This window comes from Rhinoderma darwinii, chromosome 3 (assembly GCF_050947455.1).
Source record: "Rhinoderma darwinii isolate aRhiDar2 chromosome 3, aRhiDar2.hap1, whole genome shotgun sequence".
NCBI classification, from domain to species: Eukaryota; Metazoa; Chordata; class Amphibia; order Anura; family Rhinodermatidae; genus Rhinoderma; species Rhinoderma darwinii.
The window spans coordinates 241,741,561-241,756,843 of NC_134689.1; the positions used below are offsets into that span (position 1 = coordinate 241,741,561).

Consider the following 15,283-nt stretch of genomic DNA (forward strand, 5'->3'; position numbering starts at 1 on the left):
GCCGGTGTGCAACATCAAAAGATGAAAAGAAGGGGGTAAGTTTAAAAACAGATTTTAGTGCTACGAAGTTATAAATGACAGTAAATTTATTTAGCGCAGATGTTATAACGCGCATTGGTCCAAAAGGGTTCTCATTGAAATCGATCATAATATAATAAGTAAAGAAGGATCGATATGGTAAACCAAAATCGCAAAAAAAAATTCTAAATAACAGGTGAAAACCCAAAGTGCTGTGAACAATTGGTAAATGTAATGCATGGAAAGAAAAATTTGGTGAAAAAGAGGTCATCAATTAGAAATAATTAAATGATATAAGTCTATATATAAATATATTGAAGGTGCACTAACAACAATCCATGTTATAATAGCATATTAATGTTATATTGTCAACATGCAATGCTGGAATTAATCAACAGTGAAAAAAATAACAAATTAAGAGAATCCCACTATAAAGTGGAACACAATATAAATTAATCCGTGACATTGTATATTTTCTCCAGCCATATCCCAAGCTATCAAAGTGCATATGGAATAGCATATATACAACAGTGATGACAAAAAAATTGTTAAACAATGCAGTAGATTATCCCAACGACGTGTAGAGACACTTGACACGATTTCGAGCAGATCCGCATAATGGGAATTGAAGTCCCACAAACATCATGACAGGCATTTCAGAAATATCGATCTCGGACCAATGTAAATATATATGGTCAAAGGTGGCCAAAGTAGAAGACTAGAAGAAGAAAATTATAAATTAATAGACATACAGTTTAAAACACAAACATTTAAAAAATGGTAGAGGGATTATAGGAAGGGCGCAAAACTAAGTGTCTCATTCAGACCAACAGGGGCCATTGTTCCAAGGGTGATAATCCACTTGCACTCCCTCTGAGCTAGCAATTTCTTGACGTCCCCACCTCTGATACCACACATCACCCTATCTATACCCCATGCTTTAAATGATTTTGGGTCACATGCGTGATAGGTTTTAAAGTGTCTGGGGATTGTTTTGAGCAGTGTAAGATCTTCAATTTCCTTAGCGGCGACTATGTCGCGCACATGTTCCCTAATTCTGATCCGCAGTTGTCTGGATGTCAGACCGATGTATACCTTTGAACAACCGCATGTAGCATAATATATGACGTTCGTTGTGCTACAAGATATATAGTATCGGATCTTAAACTCTCTATTGTCAATCATAGAGGAGAAATTGGATGTACGGACCATATTTGTGCACGCCACACAGTCGCCGCATGGATAACAACCTTGTCTAGGGTTTTTAGATGCAAATAAATTGCATTCTTTTGGCACGTAGTGGCTTTTCACCAGCATGTCTTTTAGATTCATACTCCTACGTGCCGTCATTTGTGGCTTTTTTGATAATTTATCAGCCAGGGCAGGTTCTGAGTGTAGAATTGGCCAGTGTCTTTCCAGCGCAGATCTCATCGCCTGCCACTGATTATTGTATGTGGTGATGTATCGAATATTATTATCATCACTCTTTTTAGTAGCGTTCATTTTTGGTGGATGTAGGATTGAGTTACGATCCGTAACCTTTGCCCTTCTATAGCCCTTCTTTATGCTTCTATGGCTATATCCCCTATCTCTAAATCTCTCCTCCAGGTCTCTTGATTGCCTCTCAAAGTTTCCATTTGATGAGCAAATACGCCTCATTCTTAGGAACTGACCAACAGGGACGGCCCCAATCGTGGACTGGCTGTGGGCAGAGGTGGCATGTAACAAGGAGTTAACGGATGTCTTTTTCCGAAACACATCGGTCTGAAGACATCCTGTGCTGTCCACCTCAATGCTGATATCCAAAAACTCCACCTGATGTTTATCAAAAACATAGGTTAGTTTTATATTCAAATCATTAGTGTTAAGACCCAGCATAAAGTGTATAAGTTCAATCTCCGTCCCCTGCCAGATGAAAAGGACATCATCTATATATCGCATCCAGCACTGCACATGGTCAGCGGCGTGCGCACCGTCACCAAGGAAAACCTGCCTCTCCCAGAGGGCGAGAAACAGGTTCGCATATGACGGCGCACACGCCGCACCCATGGCAGTACCCCGCTTCTGTAAATAAAAAGCGTCCTTGAAAACAAAAAAATTGTGCGTAAGAATATATTCTAATAACTCCACAACCAGTTCACAGGTAGGGCCATCCCAATTGCTCATCCCCAAGAAGAAGCGCACAGCGTTAATCCCATCACCATGTCGGATGCTGGTATACAGCGATTCAATATCAACTGTCACCAGAAACATGTCAGCGTCAAGAGTAACGCCATCTATCCTTCTCAAAACATCTGTTGTATCCCTAACATGGGATGGTAAGCATTCCACTAGGGGTTTGAGGTAGTGGTCAATGAATCTACAGACAGGATCGCAAAGTCCCCCAATCCCTGATACTATGGGACGTCCTGGGGGGTCTGTCATACTTTTGTGAACCTTCGGCAAGAAATAAAGCGTAGGTATCCTTGGGTATTGAACCGTGAGACCAGCAAGTATATTTTTGGGAATTAAACCTTTCTCAAAAGCTAGATTAAGAACCTTTGATAGTTCAGTTGAAAATTTGCCCACTGGGTTATATGCTAACTTTTGGCAGGTATCTTTATCCCTCAATTGCCTATAGGCCTCCCTTTCATATTTGTCGGTTGGCCATATCACGATGTTCCCACCTTTGTCCGCCGCCTTATAAACAACATCCTCAAAACCTTGGAGTGCACGGTATCGAAACAGTATTGAAGTTTCGATGTATCGTGCATCCCTAATATGTATGTAGTTTTATTTGTTTTGCAACGTTTGCACAATAAAATCACTTTTTTATAAAATAATAAATTTTTTGTGCAACCATATTCTGAGAGCCATAACTTTATTTTTCAGTCAAAAAAGCTGTGTAAGGGCTTGTTTTTTTGCGGGACAGGTTGTAGTTTTTATTGGTACTGGTTTGGGGTACACACGACTTTTTGATCACTTTGTGTTCTATATTTTGAGAGGGGTAGTGACTAAAAAATAGCAATTCTGGCATCGTTTTTCGTTTTTGTTTTTTTTCGGTGTTCACCGTGCCCGAAAAATAACATTATAGTTTGGGTCATTCCGAATGCGGTGATACCAAATATGTGTACTTTTTTTAAACGTTTTCCTTTTTTCCCTATAAGGACTTATTAAACGAAAAAAAGCAGTGTTTGCCGTAGGCTGCTCCTGATAGGCTTCCGTACATGACAGACACGGAGTCCATTGTTTGGCCTCCAGTTGCCATGCCAACCATCGGCAAATCTCGCAATTTAATCGTGGGGTCTGCCAATGTGCTAGAAACCCCTAAAATGTGGTAATCGCAATCTATTGCCGCATTGAAGGGGTTAATTGCCAAAATCAGCGGCAAAGGACAGCTGGTCGGCAAGAGTGGAGTGTCCGCTGCGCAGTAACTGTACGTCGTGGTGTGCGAAGTAACCTCCTGCCAGGACGTACAGTTGCGTCCTGGTCCGCCTAGGGGTTCAGGTCCTTTTACATCGGCTAATATGTGCCGTGAAATCTAGTTTCGATCAATGAGACAGCTCGTTGATTGGCGCTCGTTTGCACCTTTCACAAGTGGCTATGATTGGTTATGTATGGGGAAGAGCGATCGTTACCGCAATCGTTCGTCCCGATGCATTTCCATCATGTCGGCAGCACATCTCCCTGTTTACACAGGGACATGTGCTGACGACAATGATAATATTTATTGCTGCATAAACTATACGATCAGCCGATGAACGGGCGTGGAGGCAGGTGGAAGAAGAAAAACAGAGAGACACTGAAGTTATCTCTCAACATGCTCATCTGTGTTGAGGATAGGGAAGCCGCGCATTCTTTACCTGCACATCTGATATATGGAGATCCCATAGACAGCAAAGGAGAAGTTAGAAGTTACTGGGCTTGCTCGATAACTACTTGTATTCGTGCATTTTAGAAAAATTCAAGTATTGGCTAAGTTTAATGATTTCATGAGTAGACCGACCCACAAATGGGATCTTGGGAATACCCATTTAAGCTGTATGTACATAAAATTGTACAATTGTGTCATAAAGTAGTGTTTTCTTTATATTTAGCACATGTTTTATTTTCTTGTAGGTACCCTAACATAGCCTGTGAGTTGCTCACCTGTGATGTGCCACAGATTAATGATAAACTAGGTGAAGATGAGCACCTCTTGAACATCCTATATGACTTTCTGCGACAAGATCCCCCACTTAATCCTCTGCTGGCCAGTTTCTTCAGCAAGACCATTGGAAATCTGATTGCAAGAAAAACTGAACAAGTAAGAAATCGTTGGGTTTGGTCTACATTGATGAACAACTGGAACTGTGAAACTGCAGGGAGGCTAGTGCTGTCATTCTGCTTCAGTTTTCGGGCAACGATCAGCTGATAAAGAAGCAATTGCTAGTTCATTGGCTGATGTGCTCATTTATGCACCAATAAATATTATAGTTGGCAGCACATCTACCTGTGTAAACAGGGAGATGTGCTGTAGACATGATAGAAATGTATGAGGAATAGCGAACGTAGTAACAACTGCTCGTCCCCATACATTACTGATCATTGCTCCTTTTGAAAGGAGCAAACGAGCGCCGATCAACAAGCTGTGTCGTTGATCAACGCTTGTTTTGACAGCCCATATCAGGCCATGTAAGAGGACCTTAAGGGTCGGAGCAATTCCCCCATTATTGTTTTTTATTCACTATTGATTGGATTGTTCTTCCCTTATCAGGTCAGGTATCTGCTAATTTCATAGGATAAAATTACTTTTAAAGTTATTTTAGACTGTGTACAGTAGGACCTACGGTATTAGCAATACAGAGAGCAATGGGACTTCTGCAAAGTTGATGGGCTAAAGTAATGTGTAAAGGTGGATTTACACGGGCAGATATCGCCTGTGTTTACCACTTTTAAAATGAGTGTCAACAATACAGCTTGTCGATCGGTGCTCGTTGCACCCTTTAAACTGAGCAATGATCGTTTAGTATGGGGACGAATGATTGTTACTACAATCACTCGTCCCCATGCATTTGCATTATTACGGCAGTGCATCTCCAGGTTTACAGAGGGAGATGTGCTGCCAACAACGATGATATTTTGTGCTGCATAAGCGTTTGCTCGTTCATCGGCTGGTCTTTGCCCTGTTTACAAAGGGAAATTATCGGGAACAAGCGTTCATATGAACACTTGTTTGCCCGATCACTGTCCCGTGTTAAAGGGCCTTAAAGTTCAGAAACCGCCTGAAGTTTTTTTTAATGTAATTTTGGAGTTCCAATTGTATCACTATCTTAAATTGCTAAAAAGAGAAATAAATCTCACATTAAAGGTTAGGCTCTAACCAAAAAAATTCCCATTGGTATTCATCAGGTGAAACACATATATTACTCAAGGGAAAAACCACGTATATTTACTATTGCACAGTGAATAATTTAATTTTGGAGTTCCCCGTTACAAGGTACATTTGCCATTTAAAGGGACTTTCTGGTGAAAGGGAGAGCTGCACATGGTAATTGTTTGTCTGAAAGTCATTTAGACCCACTAATGAATAATCAGAACAAATCCTGAACTTGCCAGAAATTGCCTGAAAGAGGGAATATCTCTCCTCAGGCGTTTTGCGTGTGTAAAAGGTCCATAAAAGCTCTGTGTGTCCGCAGCATATGATGCGTAGCTGCGTGATTTTCGTGCAGCCGCCATCATTATGACACTGTTTTTATGTTCAGGACACTGCAGCAAAGTTATAGTGTGTTTATGTGGCTGCACATAATGATATATCTATATCGCTAGTGCAGTGTAAATGAATGGAGAGAATTGCATGACGCTGATTGGTCAGCCTCATACACTGCTCTCTACAACGCCCACTTGGTCTAAAGTAAAAACACGCCCACTTGGGCATTATGAATCTAATTAGCATAAAGCTAAAAACGCTCATAAAGTGGTAAAAATAGATTGTTTTTCTAAATAAAAAGCACTGCTGTCACCTACATTACAGCACCCATCTCCTTATGTAAGAGATAGAGCACTTATAATGTGGTGACAGAGCCTCTTTGAGATACTAGCGAAAATCCTTGCTACTAGATTGAAGATTATATTGTCTTTAATCCACCCTGATCAAACAGGCTTTATGCCAGGGAAGTGTTCGGTCATTAACATGCATAGATTATTTGTGAATATTGATGTGGCGGGGATGGGGGAATGAGTCTCCCGGGTTCGTTCTCTCTCTGGATACATATAAGGCATTCGACTTAGTTGAGTGGTGATATCTCTGGATGCTTCTTTCCAGGTTCAATTTTGGTCCTAGGTTTCTGGCACTTGTTCGTCTCCTCTATGAAGGGCCGTGTGCTAGGGTGAGAACGAATCTAGATATATCGGACTCCTTTTTACTGGGAGTGGTACCCATCAGGGCTGCCCACTTTCCCCGCTGCGATTTGCCCTGGCCATCGAACCCTTGGCAGTGTCTATCCGCCATTCCTCTGAGATACATGGTATAACGAGAGGCCGCATAACGGAAAAAAGGGGCAGGGGTCAAATTTCTGGGACAGGTATGTAATGCAGATTCTTTCTTGGTATCCTTTTCTGAACTGCAGGAGAGATATAACATTTCAGGGACATGTTTTTTCATTAACTCTAGCTACGACATGCTTGTTGTGCCCAATTTGGCATGCCTGTTGTGCCCAATTTGGCTCTTCGTCGCCTCAGATCAGTTTCTCTGGATTAGAGGACCTGATCGGTGCTCCAGATCTCTCAGGGGTCCTTACTAAATTGTACACCCTCCTTACATCCATGGGAACTAGACCATTTGATAAGGCGTTTTTGCGATGGAGGGATGATATCCTTACCTTGACAGAGGAGGACTGGCGGGAGGTGGAATCTTCCTTTTTTGATTCAGTGGTGATTGCAAGGGATTTTCTAATACAGTCAAGGTTTTTGCATAGGATCTATTACACACCAGTTAGGCTTCAGCAGATGGGAGCATTAACTTCGAATAGTTTTCGCTGCCAGTCAGATGTTGGTACCTTCTTACATTGTGTGCGGATGTGTCCTAGAGTTGCCCCCTTTTGGTCAGAGGTGGTGGAATTTCTTCATACCCATTATGAGCTGACGCGGCGTCTTACCCCTCCGATGTGCCTCTTGGGCATTATGAATGACGTTATACACAACAAATATGATAAGATATTCTTTCGCTTCGTTATGTGGGTGCCCGGAAAATTGTAATTATGGCTTGGAAGAGCACAGAATGCCCGAGTTTGACACACTGGCTGCAACTAGTCAATAAGTATGTACCTATGTATAAGAAGCTCTACCTTAGTAGGAAATGGCCAGATAAATTCGTGAAAATTTGGTCGAGGTGGTTGGAGACTCTGGAGACGGCGGTTTAATTATCACTTGAAGATGTCGGGGAGCGGGGGGGTTTGAGCACAAGCATGAATGTGTGTGTGTGTGTGTGTGTATGGTTGTTGGATTCAGTTAGGCTCTTGGGAATGATGATCTCATCAATTTTGTATATGTTATGTAATGCATTTATGCTGGATTGTCATTTCTCTTTAATACTTGCCTTTCTGGATGTCCTTTGTTTTGTCTTGACTGTATATTGGTACATGTTTTGTACAAAAAAAGTTTTTGAAATTAAAGCCTTTTAAAAAAAAATAATGGCGTTCTCTCTGTTACAGAATCCTCCATTATTATCCTATATAGTGTGGGTCCATGTGTTTGGTGAAGTACCAGTACTCCTTTTAACACAGCTGCTTGGGATTTTCATAAATTGAAACTTTTTTTTGGAGAAATTGTGTCAACCTTTAGTAAATATATACCGTTAAGCCTGCCTTGAAATCCACATGTGTTACATGCGGATTTCACGCATTGCGTCGCAATAGAAGATGCGTTGCAATAGAAGAAATCCATGCTGAAAATCTACTGCAATTCCACAACAGAGTGGACTGGCTGTGGATTTGAAAATTAATATCAGGTGGTTATTATACGCAGTAAGTTTATGGGGTTTGTTAACATACCATTCAATTATTTGTACTGTACTTTGCTGTAGAATATCAATGGGGATTCGGCAACAAAAATGCAATATGTGAACCTAGCCTTACTTTATATATATATTTGTGACTTAACAATTTATTGTGTATTCATTTTGTGTTTTTTTAGGTAATTGGATTTCTGAGGAAAAAGGAAAAGTTCCTTACACTGGTGCTTGAACACATTGGTACTTCAGCTATGATGGACCTTTTGCTTCGTCTCATCAGTTGTGTGGAGCCGGCTCCACTTAGACAAGAAGTACTAAACGTGAGACCTATTAAATGCATTTATAAAATTGTAGGACTTTAGCACAAGTATGTGAAGGTGATATTTAGAAAAATAATAAGCAATGGAAAGCATTAACCCCCTAGGCGCACCTCGACACAACTGTACGTCCTGGTGGCCAGTGTCTTAGTGCATGAGGACGTACAGTTACTGCATGGTTCCCGGTGCACACTGTCGGCGACATTGTGCACCAGGAACCGGGAGGCAAGCTGTCACCGACAGCTGAGACACCACTGTTGCCGATCAGTGTCTCGTTTCCGCTGATTACGGCAATTATCCCCTTAAATGCGGATATCGATTGCAATCGCCCCATTTTAGGGGATTCTAGCACATCGGCAGCCCCCATTCAATTGTGGGGGTTTGCTGATGCTCGTGATGGCATTCGCAGGCCAGACAACGTCCTCCGGGTCTGCCATGTATGGAAGCCTATGGGGATACTGACAGGCAGGCATAATACCCTCCCTGCACTACATAAGTAGTAGGACTAATAATAATTGTGAAAAAAAAAGTGTTTAAGTATAAAATTTAAAAATCCAAGTGAAAAAACACAAAAATTGCCTTTTTTTTACAATGAAAAATACTTTTATTATGCAAAAAACAATTGAAAGAAATTGGTATGGCCGCATTTGTAACAACCCAAACTATAAAATTATGACGTTATTTACCCCGCATTGTGAATGCCGTGAAAATAAAAATGCCAGAAACAAAGTCTTGTGTACCCCAAAATGGTACAAATGAAAGCCACAGGTTTTCTTACAAAAAAACACACATTTAAGCCTTAAATTTTGTATCGCCGTAATCATACTGAACCACAGAATATTATTCACTGTACAAACTGATAATGGGTTCCGTTCAATTGTATTATAAAGTCCCCGCCTGAAAGAACGATTAAAATATCTCTTTATTTGTTAAATTCTAAAACTGGCTCTTAAAGCCCAAAACTATCAAATACAGGCAAAGAAGTGGTCAGAGGTATGGGAGGCGTCGATGGGTGATATGATGTGAATCCACCCATAGACCATAATCTCTCCTTAAATTATAAAGATTTCCTGAACCCTTGCCAAGAAGTAATCCTACGCGTTTCAGTATCACTAATTTATGTGATACGTCATCAGGGATTATATGATTTGTATTCCTGCCGGTTAGCACAGTTTCTGTGCGGATTTCAAACTCCCGGCGTGTGCACGGCTTTAATGCAATGGCCGCGTACGCGCCTGAGACAAAGCGTCCCTAGTAACCCTGGAGATCTCCAAGTGGCTTCATATTCACGACTTGATACAACACAGAAGGTAAACATTGCAGAAGACAGAATCCATAGTACTGCAAATTACTTGTCCCATATTATCCAACCAGGAAACCTAGTCGACTGCACGGGACAGACACCGATCTGAGTCCAGCAGACTAATAGATAATGGATGATCGCATAAAGTACGTAAGACACGGAGACACTGTATCTGGAATAGCTAGTGTAGAAATTAAAGGGGCAGAATTTGTCCCTTATAGGGACAAATTCTGCCCCCTTTAATTTCTACACTAGCTATTCCAGAAAAGGTGTAAGATTAACCTGAAACCTCCGTGTCTCACATACTTTATGCGATCGTCCATTATCTATTAGTCTTCTGGACTCAGATCGGTGTCTGTCCCGTCCAGCCGACTGTTTCCTGGTTGGATAACATGGGACAAGTAATTTTCAGTACTATGGATTCTGTCTTCTGCAATGTTTACCTTCTGTGTTGTATCAAGTCGTGAATATGAAGCCGCTGGGAGATCCCCAGGGTTACTTGGGACGCTTTGTCGTCTGGGTGTTTCTCATTGGCTGTCGCAACGGAGGCTCGCCGAAATGACTACAAGAGAGAGGAGGGCTTAAGCCTTTAAATAGCCGGAATTCTCTCGGCGCGTACACCGCCATTGCATTAGAGCCGTGCACACGCCGGGAGTTTGAAATCAGCACACAAACAGTGCTAACCGGCAGGAATACAAATCATATAATCCCTGATGACGTATCACATAAATTAGTGATACTGAAACGCGTAGGATTACTTCTTGGCAAGGGTCCAGAAAATCTTTATAATATAAGAAGAGATTACGGTCTATGGGTGGATTCACATCCTATCACCCATCGACGCCTTCTATACGCCTGACCACTTGCCTTTGCCTGTATTTGATAGTTTTGGGCTTTAAGAGCCAATTTTAGAATTAAACAAATAAAGAGATATTTTAATCGTTCTTTTAGGCGGTGACTTTTTGACCCACAGAATAAAGTTATCATGTTATCCCACATGGTGAACACTGTAAACACAAAACCACAAAAAAAAATAATGGCACAATTTTAAGTAATTTTTTTCTCTCACCCTCTCAAAAATTATACGATACTATATATATACCCCATTCTGACTGTTGACAGAAAAAATATAAAGTTATGGCTCTTGGATTGCGATGATGGGAAAAAAAGGCAAAACTGGCTGCATCCTTAAATGGTCACTAACTTTTCAACAGACTTTGCATTAATCAACAGTACAAGTGAATTCAAGAAACTTTATAATATAGCTTATTTCACCACTTATCACGATCCTTTCCTCCTCCCCCTCCTAAGGGCTAGCTCACACAGCGGATTCCGCCGCAAAATTCTTCCGTGTGAAAATAGCCTAAGGCCTCATTCACACGGCAGGGTTTCCCGGCCGGGTGCCGGCCGTTCATAAATCGGCCGGCACCCGGCTGCATTAGGAATAATAGACCCCTAATGGGGCTATTCACACGACCGATTTTTTGACGGCCGGGAAAACCGCCCGTCAAAAAATAGGACATGCTCTATTTTCGCCCGGGTACCCGGCCGCCCGGCTCCCATAGAAGTCTATGGGGCCGGGTAATACCCGGCCATCACCGGGATGTGTCCCGAGTGACGGCCGGGTTTTCCGGCTCTTGCGCTCTATCTCCTCCTCACAGCGCAGAGTGCATGTGAGGAGGAGGAGTTGATGCCATTCTGACGAATGGCATCGCTGTACACGGTGTGGCAGGGCCGGGGTGTACAGCAGGTGGAAGGGAGCGCTGCGCTGGCTCCCTTCTCCTGCTTGTTAAAAGCACCCTGGCTCGGCGACACCTTTGATGGCGCCGCTAGCAGCTGCAGCAGCTGCTGCTGCTGCTACTACTGTAGCGACGCCACTATAGCAGAGCGGGGAGGTATCTCCCCGCTCTGCTATGTGCTAGCCGCACTTTAGCTCCTCGAAGGAGCGGAATCCCCGTGTGTTCGGGGATTCCGCTCCTGGACAGAGCGCTTGATGTCTCTGTCCATATCTGGGCAGTGACATCAGGGGAAACTCCTGAAGCGGAATCCCCGAACACATGGGGATTCCCCTTCAGGAGTTGCCGCTGATGTCACTGTCCGGATCTGCCCGGCCCGGCACGGATGCATAACTTTATGCAAACCGGCCGGGCAGAATGGCCGATTTTACCAGCCGGCACTCGGGCTCGGACGCGACCCGGTCGTGTGAATCCCGCCTAACTGTTAACTCACTCTGAATTTAGTGCTTTCTCCGTCTCCTAAAGAGAGGAGAAAGACTATCAGCTCACTGAGGGATCAGGTTACAACTGCCCATAGAAGTCTATGGGGAGGGAGCAGGGGCAAAGTGAGAGACACCGATGCTGCTGCAACTTACAGTAAGGGTTCTAACTCACCCCAGTGTTGTCACAGCTATACTGCTCATTAATGCTGTATAATGTCCTTCGTGCTGCTGCTGTTTCTATATATGTGATAGATAAAGATAGGAGAGCAGGATTCTCTTCTTTTCTGTGTGCAGTGTATAGAAGATATGATAGCAGTTATGCTCCACACACTGGCTCAGAGACAACTGAGAATTAGAGAACGAGCTTGCAGGGGAGAAAACTGCTAACAGAAAAATACCATATAGAAGTCATAAAATGGCCAGAAATAGTGTTATTTCTTATGTACACACATATGACCGCTTATTCTGAAAAGTCATGTGAAATTTTAGGTACGCGTTCAAGAGAATTTGTCACTGGGGCATTTAATTCAAACTGTTTATCTGACCTGAATCCTGCTGTTCCCCTGATCCCAGTGCCGTTTTTCTTTTGCTTCTGGGCACCTACCATTCTTGAGATATGCCCCCCTTTGTGTTGGCGCCCTGTATGCTAATTTCCTGTAGTTAGCCAACAGGGCAGGAACTACACTGATTCTCCCGAGGTGGAGCCAGCTTCACATCTAAAGCTGTCCAATCAGCCATATATCAAGAACGAGAAGGGCCAGGAACAAAAGAAAAACAGCGCTGGAATCAAGGGTACGTAAGAAAAGTGTATCCGGCACACCAATTTGAGATAAAGGTAATTTTTATTTTGTTTTTAATGCCGGTGGCAGAGTGCAACGTTTTGGTCTAGGCAACCTTCTTCAGGCACTGAGCCGTGCTGGCTAGACTGCATGGTCGAGCGCTTGTCAAAGTAACAGCGGCTGGCCGCTGTGTCATGGCGCTGCTGGATACTCTTTTCTTACTCATCTTCGGGTTGCTCCCCTATCTGTGCAACCCCCCCCCCTCCCCCCGTATCTGGTGCTATCGGAACATATATACAAAGCGGGAATTAGGTCAGACAAAACAGAAGAAGATTTCTATTGTGTAAGTTGAATGTCAATTTAGTATTACTACCCTGTAAGTTTGTAATTTTTTTTGTTCTTTTAGTGGCTGAATGAAGAGAGGCTCATTCAGAGATTGATAGACCTCATCCATTGCAGTCAGGATGAAGATGTGAGTATTGATGTCATGAGGCAGCTTTCAACATTCGAATGCAATGTAGTTCCAAGGGTAAAGATCTGCTGTCTATGTAAAATTGTAATTTAAACTTGCCAGTCAATGTTGAATTGCACCTTTTCCTAATTTGTGTTCACAATTGTTCTTTCTTGCAGTTATTTGTAGTCTTGGTCCTATTCTTTTTGTCTACATTACATCATAGTTCTTGGTAGTTCAACGTTCTTTTCTTTGTTTTTGCACATCTATACATTTTACAATTGCAGCAGTGTTCTAATTAGAAAGACTAATGTACTTCTACTATGGGTTATTGTTAAAGGACTGGTAAAATCGTGAGGTGCACTGGGCTAGTGTCCCCCAACTTTACTACCTCCTTTATACTATGGTCACTAGGGTTATGCCTAGCTCCCCTACCTTTTTTCCTGTATTAACCGCTAACTTTTAGTTTTTTCCTAGAGTGAGTGTGCGTGTACGCGGATTCACGACACAATAGTATAATAAAAGCAATATTTAATACAAATCGCACTTACATATAAAACACCAAACACAGTAAATATATATTCACAATATAGCAACAGTACACCTTAATACATATAATAACTTAATATGTACTAAGTATACTAATACTGCACGTGGCACAATACTAGTACAATATGTTACAATACTATACTAACACCCACCCACGTACTTAAAGAGGCTCTGTCACCAGATTTTGCAGCCCCTATCTGCTATTGCAGCAGATAGGCGCTGCAATTTAGATTACAGTAACGTTTTTATTTTTAAAAAACGAGCATTTTTGGCCAAGTTATGACCATTTTCGTATTTATGCAAATGAGGCTTGCAAAAGTACAACTGGGCGTGTTGAAAAGTAAAAGTACAACTGGGCGTGTATTATGTGCGTACATCGGGGCGTGTTTACTACTATTACTAGCTGGGCGTTGTGTATAGAAGTGTCATCCACTTCTCTTCACAACGCCCAGCTTCTGGCAGTGCAGCACTGTGACGTCACTCACAGGTCCTGCATCGTGTCGGCACCAGAGGCTACAGTTGATTCTGCAGCAGCATCAGCATTTGCAGGTAAGTAGCTACATCGACTTACCTGCAAACGCCGATGCTGCTGCAGAATCATCTGTAGCCTCTGGTGCCGACACGATGCAGGACCTGTGAGTGACGTCACAGTGCTGCACTGCCAGAAGCTGGGCGTTGTGAAGAGAAGTGGATGACACTTCTATACACAACGCCCAGCTAGTAAAAGTAGTAAACACGCCCCGATGTACGCACATAATACACGCCCAGTTGGACTTTTACTTTTCAACACGCCCAGTTGTACTTTTGCAAGCCTCATTTGCATAAATACGAAAATGGTCATAACTTGGCCAAAAATGCTCGTTTTTTAAAAATAAAAACGTTACTGTAATCTACATTGCAGCGCCTATCTGCTCCAATAGCAGATAGGGGTTGCAAAATCTGGTGACAGAGCCTCTTTAAGCATAAATCTACTATACAATGCACTCACTCCCTATCTGTGAGACCCCCCCCCCCACACACACCTGGCTCTAACTTTCCCTGTAACTAAAGGGTTAATCTTGTACACAATAAAGGGCTGTAGGGAAAGAGAAAGGATAAAGGGTGTTGTAAAAGGATAAGGTTTGTGGGATGTGGATGTGAGCTGAAAGAGTTGCTGTCCATGGCCTGTGGAGTGAGTTCAGCTGGCCTGCTTTGGTGAAATCCAGCTGAATAGGTATCATGTGACGGTCTGAGGGAGTAGTTCCAGGGGAAGTTGCAGGACCAGGAGGAATTAAATGTATGGGGAGAAGGGTAGGATAATGACCAGGGGAAATGCTCATTGTATAGGGGGAGAGAAAGCACATGTAGAGGGGGAGGATATATAGCGGTGCATGTGGTCCTTCCTTGGTTGGTGAGGCAGGAACAAGAAAGAGGGTGATCCTGCTGTGATGGGCGCAGGAAGCAGGAGAGGGAAGTGTAGGATTGTGGCCCCTCTTATACCCTGCCCGTGCACTTCTGTATGATATCATATACTCATGCATGAGCAGGGGGGAGGGGGCAGGCCTTGGGAACCTCCTATGTCGTGGGATACAATACAGGATGTGTTCACTGTTTTTGGCTACACCCCCCTGCCGGAGTGTAAGAGGCAAGGTAAACAAAGGAAGTCTTCAGCCAGCTGGAGACGACTGTCCTATCTCTTA

The 15,283-nt window shown here is 42.8% G+C and overlaps 1 protein-coding gene across 8 annotated transcripts in view; it reads left to right on the top strand.

The window, feature by feature from the left end:
- Positions 1–15,283, top strand: part of PPP6R2 (protein phosphatase 6 regulatory subunit 2) — a 206,137-nt gene that overhangs the window by 72,451 nt on the left and 118,403 nt on the right. For all 8 annotated transcript variants that reach the window (XM_075857583.1, XM_075857588.1, XM_075857584.1 and 5 more), the window contains exons 4-6: positions 4,117–4,303; positions 8,170–8,307; positions 13,011–13,076. In XM_075857583.1, the coding sequence (XP_075713698.1) occupies positions 4,117–4,303; positions 8,170–8,307; positions 13,011–13,076 (391 nt within the window). The remainder of the gene's footprint in view (positions 1–4,116; positions 4,304–8,169; positions 8,308–13,010; positions 13,077–15,283) is intronic.